This window comes from Eschscholzia californica, unplaced genomic scaffold (genome assembly GCF_041429995.1).
Source record: "Eschscholzia californica isolate CP2 unplaced genomic scaffold, dmEscCali1.0.p SCAF_1, whole genome shotgun sequence".
Taxonomy (NCBI): Eukaryota; Viridiplantae; Streptophyta; class Magnoliopsida; order Ranunculales; family Papaveraceae; genus Eschscholzia; species Eschscholzia californica.
This window is the reverse complement of record NW_028238198.1, coordinates 6717939-6734374: the sequence shown is the minus strand read 5'-3', so window position 1 is coordinate 6734374 and position 16436 is coordinate 6717939. Positions and strand designations below refer to the sequence as shown.

The 16436-nt window shown below is 37.9% G+C and overlaps 1 protein-coding gene and 1 pseudogene across 1 annotated transcript; both read left to right on the top strand.

Moving 5' to 3' along the window:
• Positions 1-7831: 7831 nt before the first annotated feature.
• LOC147563666 (uncharacterized) lies at positions 7832-9616 on the top strand. Its single transcript, XM_086664976.1, has 2 exons — positions 7832-9080; positions 9377-9616. Exons 1-2 carry the CDS (start codon positions 7979-7981, stop codon positions 9409-9411), a joined length of 1137 nt encoding a protein of 378 aa, XP_086521102.1. The 5' UTR covers positions 7832-7978; the 3' UTR covers positions 9412-9616.
• Positions 9617-14431: 4815 nt separating this feature from the next.
• On the top strand, positions 14432-15118 carry LOC147563665 (putative inactive receptor kinase At1g48480 pseudogene; annotated as a pseudogene).
• The last annotated feature ends 1318 nt before the right edge of the window (positions 15119-16436 follow it).

Here is a 16436-nt window from a genome sequence, read left to right as displayed (position 1 = left end):
TATGGAGCGTATGGGGTCGGCGCTAACACAATGGATGACCTTGTGGGCCACACTCTTACATAAGGTGGACACCAACTCGTCATGTCGCTTTTGTTGTTTGTTACATATGTGGTACATTTTATTTCTAATGGTCACCAATCGGATACTATACTGGGACATCTCCTCATGATAAGTGGTTGTCTTTTTTGTTTTGGTAGCTCTTGAAACTGTCTATTGAGGCATTAGAGGTTTCGAAATCTACTTGTTGGGGTCTGACCCAACCTTTTATTTTTCAGGACAAGGAAATCGGGAAGTGCCACCTGCTTGAGTCATAGTTAGCCTGGGAGGAGTTTCTTTAGTGATTTTCTTCCTTTCTTTAGGTAGTTTTTTTGGAGTTGTATCTCCTAAACACTTGGTGTTATTTATGTTTTATCTTATCCGACATTTGTGTCGATGATTTAGAGACATCCTATGAGTTTTGAGAAACTTGATAAAGTTTCAGTAGATGATTTATTGTTACTTTTTGAGCTTCATGTTCGATACTATTTGTCTCCTTGATGAGTATATCGTATATGTTTACTGTTCTGCGAAGGAATGCTTTAAGTTTAGGTTTTCATGGCGGCCGACGTGGAAATCTGGATTTGGGGCGTTACACATGTGCAAGTCTCATTGGTGCTAGTATGCAACCAACTTACTGGGAGAACGCTATAACATCTGCAGTTTATTTAATTAATCGTGTCCCAAGTAAAGTGTTGGATTTCAAAACACCACTAGAGAAACTTTCTCAATATGTGTCTATACCTTCTCAGTTGACTTTGGTACCTAGAGTGTTTGGATGTGTAGTATTTGTTCACATTCCTAAACATCAACGTACAAAGCTAGATCCGTGTGCTTTGAAGTGTGTGTTTGTCGGTTATTTTCCTCATCAGAAAGGGTACAAGTGTTATCACCCACCTACTCGTAAATCGTTTGTCACTATGGATGTAACATTCTCTGAACATGAGATGTATTTTTCTTCATCGATATCCAATTCTTCTCTTCCGGGGGAGACTACTGTTATCCAAGAGATGAATTGGAGGAAGCTACTTCCAGATTTCATTGAAGAACCAGAACAGTCAAATAAAGATTCTAATATTGCGATACCAGATTTATTAGCATCGAATCTTGCAGAAGAAGTTATGATTGTTCATTCAGAACCAAGTACTCATATATCCACTACTAATACTACTCCCTTCTCTGCGGTACCATCCAATGAGTCTCCTTCTGTTCCTGAAACTGAGGTATGTACTGAACCGAGTCTTAATACTAACAATTTAACTAACAATGACATATCAGTTGCTCTAAGTAATGACAGGTATAGTTTGTCACCTAGAAGCACTAGAGGTAAGCCTCCAGATAGATATTCACCTGACAACTCAAAGAGTACGAGGTATCCCATAGCTAATTATGTGTCAACAGATCATCTACCTACTTCAGTCAAGGCCTTCGTAAATCAAATGAGTGATATTACTATTCCAACTAAAGTTCAGGATGCTTTGGCAAATCCAACTTGGAGAAAGGCAATGAGTGAAGAAATGTGTGCCCTTGACAGGAATGAAACTTGGGATTTAGTACCACTTCCAGAAGGAAAGAAGCCAGTTGACTGCAAATGGATTTTTACTATCAAGCATAAACCTGATGGAACCATAGATAGATATAAAGCTAGACTAGTTGCTCGGGGTTTCACTCAAACATATGGTGTTGATTATCAGGAAACTTTTGCTCCAGTAGCAAAGATTAATACAATTCGAGTATTATTGTCACTTGCTGCGAATTTTAACTGACCTTTACAACAATATGATGTGAAGAATGCTTTCTTACATGGATACTTACATGAAGAAGTGTATATGAGTCTCCCACCCGGTTACAGTTCTACTGAAGATGCTAATTTAGTGTGTAAGCTCAAGAAAGCATTGTATGGTTTGAAACAGTCACCCAGAGCGTGGTTTGGCCGATTTCGGCTAGCTATGAAAAAGTATGGATATGTTCAGAGCAATGCTGATCACACTTTGTTTCTAAAAAGACAAGATGGTAGACTAACTGCGTTGATTATTTATGTTGATGATATGATTGTGACAGGTGACGACTATGAAGAAATAGGGAAGCTAAAAGACTACTTGTCTTCTGAGTTTGATATGAAAGACCTTGGAGGTTTAAAATATTTTCTCGGTATTGAAGTTACTCGGTCAAAACGGGGAATATTTTTGTCTCAACGGAAATATGTCCTTGATTTGTTGAAAGAAACTGGCATGCTTGATTGTCAGCCGATAAGTACACCCATGGAACAAAATCATGGGATGGAAGAGCTTCCTGATCAAGTACCAGCTGACAAAGGGAAATATCAAAGGCTAGTTGGCCGTTTGATCTATTTATCTCACACTAGGCCTGATATTGCATATGCAGTTAGTGTTGTTAGCCGGTTCATGCACAATCCTAGTGAAGTTCATATGGAGGCAGTTGTAAGAATCTTAAGATATTTAAAATCAGCTCCAGGAAAGGGTCTTATGTTTTCTAACCATGGACACGCGAATATTATAGGATATACAGACTCGGATTGGGGTGGCAAAGGTGAAAAAAGGCGTTCTACTTCTGGTTATTTCACATTTGTTGGTGGTAACTTAGTCACTTGGAAGAGTAAGAAACAAAAGGTCGTATCTATGTCAAGTGCAGAAGCTGAGTACAGGGCAATTACTAAAGGTATATGTGAGATGTTATGGTTGAAAATACTTATGGGGGAGCTTGGGTTTCCTCCTGACAAAGCTATGCAATTATATTGTGATAACCAGGCTGCTGCTAATATTGCAGAAAATCCAGTACAACATGATCGAACTAAACATGTTGAAATTGATCGGAATTTCATATACGAGAAGATAGAGGAAAAAATTATTGAAATTCCTTATGTTAAGTCAACAGAACAGCTAGCTGATATTCTAACAAAGGCGTTACCCAGTAAAAGTTTCACTGATTCACTTGTCAAGTTGGGCATTGGTGATATCTATGCACCACCTTGAGGGGGAGTGTTGGCGTGAATCATGGAAACGTGAATCACTCAATATTATCATATAGGAAAGAATATTATTACATAGGAAATTATATTATTATATAGGAAATAGTATTATCTGTAAATATATAGTTACCCGTATTCGGAAATTGTTAACATATACCTAATCTCTATTTCTATTCCTGTCTATCATGTAACATTATATATACTCCTCATATGAGATGAATAAAGTATCATTCAAAATCAATCTTGCTCTATTAAACAGATACGTTGTTAGCTCTAATTAGAATCCCTCGACACTGATTGGAGAAGTGAGAGATTTAAGGTGATGGTTGTTCAATAAAAGCAAAATTGACAATTTGACTTCTTTGCTTTGTTGGGTTCCTCGTGACCAGCTTATTAGATGTGTTGAAGTTTGAAGAGTTGAGGTTGTTTTTTCCGTGAAGACATGTTTTTTCAATTGAAAATGAGTTGTATTTCACAGCTTCTTTTAGGATTCCCACATTTGATTTGATATTCCTTCTTGGTTTTCGTGTTGATGCTTGTTGCCCTTTGAAGTTTTTCAATTTAACTTTGTAGGTGTCTTTTGAGTAATTTGAGTAATGAGTTCCTTAGAGCATCCCCAACGGCTCTGGAGATCACCAAATTTTGGTGATCTCCAAGGCATATTGCACCCAATGGCACGGGAGATCATCAAAGATCTCCCGTGCCATGAACAGTAGCCGGCCAGATATGGCCGGCTACTGTTCACCTTTCATTAAATTGGCGTGCGGTGGGTCCCATAATTTTTAATATATAATTCATCCTTTTTAAGTTATTGTTTTTCATTTAGTCCCTTTATTTATTTTAGTGTTTGTATTTGGTCCATAAAATATTTTTGTTTGGTCCTCATAAAATAATAAAATGTCGTAATGATCTTAATTTGTAATTTAAATCTTATAATTTTAATTACTATTTTAATAAATTATTTGTCATCATATTTTATTTTAAAAAAAATGAGTATTAAAAATGAAATCTAGTGTGATGAATAGTGATTTAGTGGGAGTTTTGGTGTTTGCCTTTGGGTTCAAGAATTTAAAAACACCAAATAATTTGGTGAAGATTCCTTTTTGGTGACTAATTTGGTGCTAACCATTGGGGATGCTCTTAGTTAAATTTATCATTTTAATTTCCAAAAACAATAATAACACATGAAAAAATATTGAATTTCGTCCACTTTTATTATAGTAGTGGTGTCCAAGTGAAGTTGTATAAGGCATTTGATGTGTTGAAGAAGATTGGTAAGAAGTAGGACGGAAACTATTTTGTTTCAAAAAGTCACAAAATATAAAAACAAAATTATAAATCTATAAATTCTACATGCTTTTGTCACCGTTGGGTTGGGAAAATAGTTGATGTTATGGACATCTGTATTCCATAATCTTAGATTCTTTACAATATAAACATCTAAATTGGCAGTGTACGCATGAAGGCTTGATTTTCGGATTTATACGCATAAAATACCTGTTATAATTAGGCCTCATTTGAATACACATATTATCTCAATAACTTTATTTTAAAACCCTTAAATAAAAGTGTTTCGCACTACGGGTATTAAACTATTTGGAATAACATAATAAAAAAGCTTTTTTTTTCAAAATTTATTCGAGACCTTGGCAAAAATTGGATTATTATATATTTTTTTTTCCGTTTTCGTATCTTACAATTTCACGTCTTTCATGTGCATACTGTTATTCTTAGAGCTTGTTTCACTCGCAATTTGTATTTTTGATTATACAAAATCGAATTCAATTAGGAATATCCTAAACAGATTAGCATAACTTTTGGTGTCAATGAAGTACATAATATAATGGAGTGATATAGGTGAATATATAGAACCGTCAACCCGCAAATACTTCAACAAAAAAAAAACTCACAAATAATATTTTGGGCTTAAATAAGCTTTGGTCGTATGGCTTATTTCATCCAAACACAAATAATCTAAAGAATAACCAAAAAATCCTCCATTCGGTTGTTATTAGTTCTTTGAGTTCCAAAGGTTGGCATTATAATTTTTTCCCTCACCAAATGTGAATTAACAAAAATAATTGATTATGGTAGAATAGATTTTTGATAGTATGTTTTAGGTTTGTTGATAGACACGTTAACTAAAAACTACATAATTAGAATCGACAAGTTACCGTGGTTGTATAGATTTTTGACAGTGTGTTTTAGTTTTCTCTAATATCTTATTTTTGATGACTTCATCATAAAAATCATAGTATAAAATAACAAACCTAGGGGCACTGATAGATGAGAAACAAATTTCTCTTTATATACATGATAAATTGGGTATAAATTTACAGGACCAAAAAATGGTTGTGTTTTATTTATGAGTTCTTTGCTCATGAAATATCCATGTACATAACAACTTTGGTAATATTTCATTTTTTGTATGTAATTTCTTTTATATTTGCCCATTGAAAAATAGCAAACCCTTGGAGTTGTTGTGAAAAAACATTTGTGTTTTCATGTATCCTACAATTATTTTCTATGTTATTTGAATTATTTGGCAGTAACGATAGAGTGGTTTATTAAGTTTAATATCTCAGGTTTTCCCACAACTTGCTATAGATTTGTCGGGCCACGTTTATCGGGCCAAGAAGCATTGCCCCATGTCTTTTTCTAGCCTAGTAAGACCCCAAATTATCCAAGTATCTAACTAATAGGGGTGGGAATCGGACGGGTTCGGACGGGCTCGGGCTACTCCTAGCCGGACTCGGGCGGATCGGGCTCGAGTAAGCCGAGCCCGCGAGAAGATTCCGGGCGGATCGGGCCGGACCAAAAACTCCCATCCAGAGCCCGTAGCCCGTCCGAGCCCGGCTGCCCGATCGAGCTTTGGCGGACTCCGCCGGTCGGGCTCCGAGCTACCCGTGAACTTTTAGGGTTTGAACTTGACTAAAAAAAAGTGAAAAATTCTAGGATTTTTTTTACCTGAGTTAATGAGGAAGCACCTAAATCTATAGATCTTAACTTTTACAGATCTAGTAACAAAAAAAAATTTGTAGATGAACAATACTAAGTTTTTTTTAATGAATTAATATATATGTCCAAATCTACTGGGTAGATGAAATGAATAGATCTATAAATGATATGAAGGTATCCATTCATGATTTCAACACATCTGTTGAAACAATATACATTCTAGAGATAAAGAAATAGCAAGAGAACACGAAGAGAGAGAGAGAACATATCTCTGATTTACTTACCATCAACTGGTTCATATTATCTATGAACACACTATCTATGAACATGTCTTTTACAGAAAAAAAATGCAGAAAGAGAAATAAAAGAACATATGTAAAAACACACTACAAGGGAATAAAGATAGAGATACAGCAAGATATAATTTCTTCTTCATCAAAATCGAGAAAGCAAGGGTCAAGATAAAATTTTCTTCCTCATCAAAACCGAGAAAGCAAGGGTCTTCATCTTTGGATCTTCTTCTTTGGTTTCCTTTCCATAATACTCTTTCTTTTTCTTAGTAGAAGACTCTGTCTCTCTCTCTAGAAGTGTCCATCTCTCTCTCTGTGGTAGAAGAGTTTCTCTTTCTCGGTTGGAAACTGAAAAAAAACCCTAGGCCTAATGAGGGGTAAGGCAAAAGAAAGGCTTATATACTCTAACCCTAGATCTGAAGGGATAATGTGGCGGGTTTTAATCGGGCTCGGATATCGGGCTCGGGTGTCGGGTCGGGACTCGGAATTGAGTCCATGTCCGAGTCCCGGCCCTATAAGCCCGAGATATCGGGCCGGGTAAGCCCGGCTCGGGTTGGCTTCGGTCATCGGTCTCTCACGGTTCGGGTCGGATCGCGGGGTTTCGGACCGTTTTCTCAGCCCGAACTAAACTCTTCCATAGTCCAGCCTAGTTGGGCCCCAAATTATCCTATTGTCCAACTAAACTCTTATGCAGTCCAGCCTAGTTGGACCCCAACTATAAGCAGGCAAGCTTCCCAGTCTCCCAGAAGATCAAATAGATATAGGCACTACTTCCTCTTTTCTTTTACATAAGCTAATCTTGTCGAATGGAAATTGTTATTTCCACCAAAAAAACATGAAACTGAAACGGCAGACCTTCTACTTGTTTAGTTTTGGGGCAAACCCAAAGAAGTTTAAATAAAGCACATAGAAAACTACTATCTTTTTCAAGTGTGGGGTTTCACTTTATTCTGGAGTCCCCATTGCTGCTAGAACTACATCTATGAGTTATCCACTTTTGAGAATAAGAATGAATTCCCCAAATCATTCATCACTTTAGACGGATAGGGATAACAAATTAAAGTTATTGGAATTAATGTTTTCTGTTGCTTATTCACAAATTCCAATTAATAATCATATAGGGGTTTCTTTTTGTTGGAGTCTTCATTTAGCTTTCTATCTTTTAGTAAGCTTTATATACACATATATGGTCATATGGAGATATAAAGAGAGAGAGGTGAGGAGAACGTGAAATGGCAGTAAGGAGAGAGAAGAAAGTTGGGTCAAGTATGAATGAGCTACTCATTTCATTCACAGGGTGGATCAATCTTTATCTTTCTTGCTTTTTTGTTTTAGTGGTGTCATGGTGTGAGTTATTAGGATCCACGAATGGATCCACCCGACCCTACTCGGCCTCACTAGGCATCTTTCGGTTATGAGAAGTTTTAGTTTGAATTGGTTTGAGTTGGTCAAATGTAAATAGTCTAATTAATAGCTTTTGGTTAAGATTTTCTAATTTGAATTTGATTCACCTTGTAATCTATATATATTGTACTTATCATATACAAATAAATCAAGTGAGTAGAATATATTTTCACATCTATCTCTCTCTCTGTCTCTCGGCTTCTCCTCCATATCTCTTTCTTATTTTCGGTTTCACCATTAATACTAAGAGGGTGAATCCTCTTCACATGGTATAAGAGCTATTTGGTTTTTTTTTTCTACTATGACTACTCCTGGCGAATCTTCCGAAACTACTAATGTTCCTACTCAAAACACTAAAGGTTTTGATGTTCATCATTCCGACTCCCCAACCACTGTCCTCATAACCCCTCCACTCACTGGCGACAACTATTCATCATGGGCTCGAGCTATGACAATGGCACTTCGAGCAAAGGATAAGTTGGGATTTGTGGATGGTTCCATCCCAAAACCAACATCTCCCAATGAGATTCATTCATGGGAAAGGTGCAATGATCTCGTAGCAAGTTGGATCATGAACTCAGTTGCTACCGATATTCGATCATCGATTTTGTATGATGAAAGTGCTTCTGACATTTGGAGAAATCTCCATGATCGGTTTTATCAAACAAACGCACCCAAAATCTATCAACTCAAGCGTGCTATTTCAACTCTCAAACAAAATGATTCGGATGTGTCGTCTTACTTTACTCATTTGAAATCCTTGCAGGATGAACTTAACTCTCTTTTGGCTATCGAACCGTGCATATGTGGACACGGAAAATCAATCATGGATCGTTCGAATCAAGAACGAGCCATGGAATTTCTCCAAGGCCTCAATGATCGATTCTCGGCCATTAGGAGTCAAATTCTTATCATGGATCCGTTTCCCTCCATACTTCGAATACATTCCCTCGTGAAACAAGAGGAAGTCCAGCAACACATTGTCTCCTCTCCCTCCATCGAAGTTGAAGCTGCTGCCCTCGCGGTTGGACATCCAAACACCAACAACAACTCTCGGTTTGACAAACCGAGGTCCAAACGTTTGAGACCCTTCTGTGATCATTGCCAAGTTCATGGCCACACTGTTACTACTTGTTATCAGTTAAATGGTTATCCTCCAAAGACCGGTTTTCGTCCTCGCAATCCAAATCGCAATGGACCGGTCACTGCTTCTGTTGGTAACTCAGAAAATTCATCAGCCTCAAAGGTGCCCCTAGCTACTTCTCTTTCAGCCGATGAGTACAAGACGTTGCTGTCCTTGCTGGCCCAACAGAAATCTGCTGCAGGCACCTCCACTTCGGGCACTCTCCCTGACGTCAACAGTTCTGTAGGCACTCCTGCTGACCCACATATCAATCTCACAGGTAATTCAACTTACATTTACCCGTGGGTAATAGACTCCGGGGCAGCTAAGAATATATGTTCTAACCTTACTTGTTTCCGTGATTACATCCCGGCACCACCGAACTACTACGTGCGTTTACCCGATGGTTCGAGGGTTCGAGTTATGAACATTGGTTCGATTTATTTTTCTAAACGTTTTTATTTATCTAACGTTTTACATATTCCATCATTTCAGTTCAATTTAATTTCCGTCTCTGAGGTTTCTCGCTCCCTCTCTTGCCGTGTTAGTTTTGACATTGATTCATGTATATTTCAGGACCGAGCAACGAAGGAGACGATTGGTCTTGGTGATCCATATGATGGTTTATATTTCTTTCGCACGGAGCCTAGAATCTCTTTTGTTTCCATTAATAATTGCGCGAATAATTTATCTTTTGATGTATGGCACTGGCGATTAGGCCACCCTTCTTTGTCTCGTTTCAAGTATTTTTCTTCTAAGTTCCCATGTATGCGCTCAATTAGTATGAATAAAACTCCGTGTTATGTTTGTCCACAATCTAAACAAACTCGTCTTCCTTTTCCTACAAGCACCTCTTCCTCTTCTCGATCATTTGAACTGGTTCACATGGACCTATGGGGTCCCTTTTCCATCCCTTCAATGACGGGATGTCGTTATTTTTTAACAATTGTTGATGATTTCACGAGATGTACTTGGGTATTTTTTTTATCTAACAAATCGGAAACTACTAAATACATTATTCGTTTCTTTCATTATGTATTCACCCAATTTAATTCTAATATCTCCAAATTCACATCCGGGAATGGAGATCCTATCTTTTCCCAAATTAAAACATTACGTACGGATAATGGTTCCGAATTCTTAAACAAAGAGTTACGCGAATTTCTTCACTTCCATGGTGTTATACACCAAAGAAGTTGTGTGTATACCCCACAACAAAATGGGGTGGTAGAACGTAAACACCGTCATATTCTTGAGGTGGCACGTTCTTTACGTATTCAAGCTCATCTTCCCCTCTCCTTTTGGGGAGAGTGTATACTCACGGCCGTTTACATCATAAACAAACTTCCCACCCCAATTCTTTGTGGTTTATCTCCACATGAAAAACTACTCGGGTCTCCGCCTAATTTGAACCATTTGCGAGTATTTGGTTGTCTTTGTTACGCTCGCAACCCCTTAGTCAAGACAAAATTGGACGCTCGATCTTCTCCGGGTTTATTTATTGGATACCCACATGGTCAAAAAGGTTATAAAATTTTTGACCTCCACTCTCGTCGAATATACACATCTCGTGATGTTACTTTCCACGAAGATGTTTTTCCAATGACTTCTACCTCTTCGTCACCTCGTTCCGATATTTTTAAACCTTTTGTCTCTATCGAAGACAATGGTTCTTTTCATTTCAAACCCCTCAACATACCTACTGTCCCAACGAGGGATCCTTCTCTGTCCGGTTCTCCCATTCATCATGCGGTGCCCCCAGCGCTTTCTTCCTCTAATCGGGCCGCTGATTCGGGTACTAACTCACCATCCATTCCCGAGCTTCTGGAGGCACCCCCATCTTCTTCGCCCACTCCCAACGCTCCTGACTTGGGCTCCCAGCCCACCACCGCGTCTTCCTCTTCAGGCACTCCTGATTCGTCAATCATCCCAGCGTCGCGGCCAAACAGGAACCGACGACCACCCTCCCACTTAAAAGATTACATATGTGCTGCTGGTTCCACAGTCACTTACCCACTCGAAAATTCCTTTTCAATTAATGAGTTCTCTTCACATCATCGGGTGTTCCTATCTTCGGTTCTATCCACTTCGGAACCAACGTGTTTCTCTCAGGCTATGAAATTTCCTCACTGGCGTGAGGCCATGGCTAATGAAATTAGAGCTTTAGAATCAAACAACACTTGGTCTATTGTGCCTCTTCCATCAAATAAAAAACCCATTGGATGCAAATGGGTTTACAAAGTAAAGTTTAAACCCGATGGGTCTATCGAACGCTACAAGGCTCGCTTAGTAGCTAAAGGATATACCCAAATTGAAGGCTTGGACTATCACGACACATTTGCTCCCGTTGCTAAATTAGTTACGGTTCGGGTTCTCCTGTCTATTGCAGCCATCAAAGGATGGTCATTACATCAACTTGATGTTAACAACGCCTTTCTTCAAGGTGATCTGGATGAAGAAGTATTCATGAAACTTCCTCCAGGATTTTCTAGTACGGGGGAGCCTCGTGTTTGTCGTCTAAACAAATCCCTTTATGGTTTAAAACAGGCTTCTCGTCAATGGTTTTCGAAATTTTCTTCCGCTCTCATCTCTAAAGGTTTTTCTCAATCCAAGTCTGATTATTCCCTTTTTACCTTCTTTTCTGGATCCACTTCCATCTACATTCTTGTTTACGTCGATGATATTATCATCACAGGAAATGATAATTTAGCAATTTCTAAATTCAAAAAATTTCTCGATAACACCTTTTCTCTGAAAGATTTAGGTCGTCTTCAGTACTTTCTAGGCATTGAAGTTTCCCGCTCTTCTAAGGGCATATTTTTATGTCAAAGGAAGTATGCTCTTGACATTCTCAAGGATTCAGGATTAACTGCCTCTAAACCTTCTCCTTTTCCGATGGAACAAAGACTACATCTCCAACCCTCGGAAAATGATAGACTTTCCGACCCTACTCCATATCGTAGACTTATTGGTCGATTACTATACTTAACAGTAACTCGTCCTGATATAGCTTATTCAGTCAACAATCTAAGTCAATTTATGCAAGCTCCAAGTCAAATTCATCTAGACGCTGCTCATCGTATTCTTCGATATCTAAAAGGTTCCCTTGACAAAGGGATCTTTTTATCTGCTTCAAGTTCATTACATCTTTCTGGTTTTTGTGATTCTGATTGGGCCGGTTGTCCGACCACTCGGAGATCCACAACCGGTTATTTCACTCTTCTAGGTTCCAGTCCTCTTTCCTGGAAATCCAAGAAACAACCTACTGTTGCGAAATCTTCAGCTGAAGCCGAGTATCGGGCACTTGCTACCGTTACTTGTGAACTTCAGTGGTTAAAATACTTACTCAAGGATTTGGGTTTTGATCATTCTTCTCCAATGACCGTTTATTGTGACAACAAGGCAGCCCTTCACATTGCTGACAACCCGGTATTTCATGAAAGAACGAAGCATATAGAGATCGACTGCCATTTTGTTCGGGAGAAGATACAAAATCACACGATCGAGACTAAATTTACACCAACGAATGAGCAACTTGCAGATATTTTTACTAAACCGTTGGGTGCAGAACAATTTCAAAAGCTCATAGGCAAGTTGGGCGTCATCTCCATTGCCGCTCCAACTTGAGGGGGAGTATTAGGATCCACGAATGGATCCACCCGACCCTACTCGGCCTCACTAGGCATCTTTCGGTTATGAGAAGTTTTAGTTTGAATTGGTTTGAGTTGGTCAAATGTAAATAGTCTAATTAATAGCTTTTGGTTAAGATTTTCTAATTTGAATTTGATTCACCTTGTAATCTATATATATTGTACTTATCATATACAAATAAATCAAGTGAGTAGAATATATTTTCACATCTATCTCTCTCTCTGTCTCTCGGCTTCTCCTCCATATCTCTTTCTTATTTTCGGTTTCACCATTAATACTAAGAGGGTGAATCCTCTTCACATGAGTTGGTTCATTTATGTGTTGGTTGATCACATGTTTATGTATGGCATATAACTTTTTTAACTCCTAATCAGAGATAAATGTAGACATTATCAATGGGTGAAAGCCAATTGAGTCAATCTTCATCTCTTGTATTTAGTCAGAAAAAAGATGTAAGATTTGGATATCAAGGTCAAAGCCGGCCCTCATGTTTCTCAAGGGCCCAAAGGTAGTCTAAGTGTAGATGAAATAGGTCAAGATGCCCTAAAACAAGGGCAGACACTTCTATTGTATAGCCAAAGTATTACAAGTGAATGTACTAAACTACCCTTTAACAAATAAACAAAATACATTTGTATTATATACACTTATATCCCCCCTCAAGCTGAACATCGGTTATCGAGTGTAAGCTTGTTTCGTAACATGTTGAATCTTGGAGTTGGAAGACCTTTGGTAAATACATCCGCCATATTTGCATCGCCAGGAATGTAGTGAACACGAAGTTGACCATTGTTGACTCGTTCTCGGACGAAATGGAAGTCAATGGCTGCATGTTTTGTACGTGAATGAAGGACAGGATTGACTGCTAGGTACGTAGCACTTATATTGTCACAAAAAATCACCGGAGGTGCCTCTAGAGAAAAACCAAGTTCACATAACAGATTGTGAATCCAAGTAACCTCAGCAGCCGTATGGGCCATGGCCCGGTATTCGGCCTCGGTAGAGGACCTGGATACCGTGGGTTGGGTCTTTGAGGTCCAACTAAGCATATTGGGGCCTAATAGCACACACAGACCTGACGTGGATCTCTAAAACAAGGGCAGACACTTCTATTATATAGGAGGCTCTTGATACCATGTAGATGAAATAGGTCAAGATGCCCTAAAACAAGGGCAGACACTTCTATTATATACCCAAAGTATTACAAGTGAATGTATTAAACTACCCTTTAACAAATAAACAAAATACATTTGTATTATATACACTTATACTAAGTATTCTATAACTCTGGACAATTTCTAAGACATGTCGTCTGTCTTCGTCATGTAAATTGTTCATTGAGCTTTCAAGACATTATAAAATAGACATTTCTAAACAACTTATTTGATTCTTACAGCACATGTCCCTTAACAATTACTAAGAAGTAAGAACTCCATAAACATGTGAGGATTCTTAATAGGAAAATAAGCCTAGACGGCCACCGTCTTCGTTTATTTCTGATTTTGTATGTGGGTGGACTGGATTTGTATGTGGGTGGACCGGATTTAGAGAGAGTTCACATAATTCTATCAGAATTCATTGACGCGTTGTTCTTAACATTGTATATCCCTTCGGATATTGGAGTTGAAATCTTCAACTGCAGACTTATTCCACATTTGGACTCTCTTTCTAGCTAGATTAAAATTTTCAATTGTAAAATCAAGAAAAATAAAAGTATTTGCCTCTTGAAGATTTTAATTATCAATTAATCACTCTATTACTATTTCCAATTGGATCTGTAAAATTCAAGAAGTTTTCAGCTTGACTTGATCAACACTAAAAACCCAATTTACAAAATAGAAAAAGACTTTGAATCCATTTACTTATTAGCAATTTTTCCTGGTTCCCCATTTCAAGTTCTTCAACAAAATCATCTCTCTCTTTCTAACTTGAACCTGATAATTTGCTTGAATCCTTGATAGTTAAAAACCCACCTACAAAATGGCATCTCAATCTCACTTGATATTGTTTCTCTCTCTAGCTTTTCTGTTTTTCTCTCAGGTAAAATCAGATCTTGCTTCAGAAAAATCAGCACTTCTCTCTCTAAAATCAGCACTTGGGGGAGGTAGTAAACATCTCAATAAATGGACAACAAATTCATCAACCCCGTGTTCTTGGGTAGGTGTCAATTGTGAAAACAACACAGTCACAAGTCTCCGACTTCCCGGCGCCGGACTCAAAGGTTCAATTCCAACTGGCGTGATCGGAAATCTAACCCACTTACGTTTTCTCTCATTACGTTTCAATTCCTTGACTGGTCAACTCCCCTTTGACCTTTCTCTCTGTACTGAACTCCGGGGATTATACTTACACGATAACAATTTCTCCGGCGTGATTCCGTCGTTCTTGTTTGGAATTCGTGGCCTGGTTCGATTGAATCTAGCTCGGAATAATTTTGCTGGTATTATTTCTCCGGCAATTAGTGATTTGAAAAGGTTGAGGAGTTTGAATTTGGAGGTAAATAAACTTTCTGGTTCTATTCCGGAACTGGAACTACCAAATCTGGTTCAATTTAATGTGTCTCACAATAATTTGAAAGGTCCCATTCCGGATTCACTAAGATCGTTTAAACCATCTGCTTTCGAAGGGAATTCACTCTGTGGTGCACCACTTAGTCCTTGTCCTTAGTTGTAAAATCTCAACCGACTACAGACCAGCCAGGTTTGCGGTCGGGCTTTAGTTGGCATCCAATTTCGTGTCATACGTTAACGCCCACATCAATTCCGACCTTTTTCTTTTGTGTTTTGTAGATACTGAGTTTGACATGAGAATAATGAATTTTCTATTTCTCTTCTGTCTTGAGAAGATTTCTTTTTCTTTTGCCTCAAATTAATCTAGTTACTAATTGGTATTTGCTTCTTCCATAATTGTTATTTTGCGATTGTTTAAGATATAGTCTATACGTATTATTGAGAATAATAAATTGTTTTTGTTGTTGCAAATTAAATCTAGTTATTAGTGTAATATTTATGTTTTTCAAGCACTACATGATTATAGGTGCAAATGAAAACATTGTGAGGAGTTTAACATCAAAATCTCAAATGATTTTTATTTTCATATTTACTCGGTTTTGATTTTTAAGTTTTGTTCATAAGCTTAGGTTGGACTCAGATTTTTATTTTGTCATGAAAGAACTCTGATGAATATATCATAGTCACAGATGTCATAAAAATGCCTTTATCCAATTGACGAGAGATGTTTTAATTTTGTTGACTTGTTTGTTGTATGTTCTACATTGGGCATATATTTTTTTTCATATCGGCTTCTAAATTAAGCAAACATCTAGCACGTTTTATCTAAAGTCATGATGTCATAAAAATTGTTACAATCATTCTTCCCACCACTTGGGCATTGGTTAAAGACTTTTGTCCGTTGAACTTATAACAAGAAAGGTGTTCTTTTTGGACTTAAATTTGCGGGGAGATTAGAAAAAAAAGTTCCATCAGAGTAGGGGTGGGAATCGGGCGGGTTCGGTCGGGCTCGGATTTTTTGTGCGCGGGTTCGGGCCGATCGGGTTCTATGAGATTGTGTCAGATCGGGCCTATCGGGCGGATCGGGCCGAACACATACGCACTATTTAGTACCCGCGGCCCGGTTTTACCCGATAACAGATCGGGCTCTAACGGACTCGAGCGCACGGGTTTCGGATTTTGTCACTAGAAAAAATCTAGGGTTTTAAAAGAAATAAATGACCTTTTTTTTTGGAAAAAATGAGTGAAAAACCCAAAAATCTAGACCCTAATAGGAAAAAAATCCACTCAAAAATAATAATGTCAAAAAAACCCATTTTCTGAACATTTTTCAAAATGTTCACAACATACGTAATTATGTTGTTAACAAAACAACATATTTTTTCATAATTCCATTTTTACCCTTATATGTTGACAACATATATCATTGTGTTGTTATAAAATGTTGACAATATCTATAATAATGTCCCGACTTA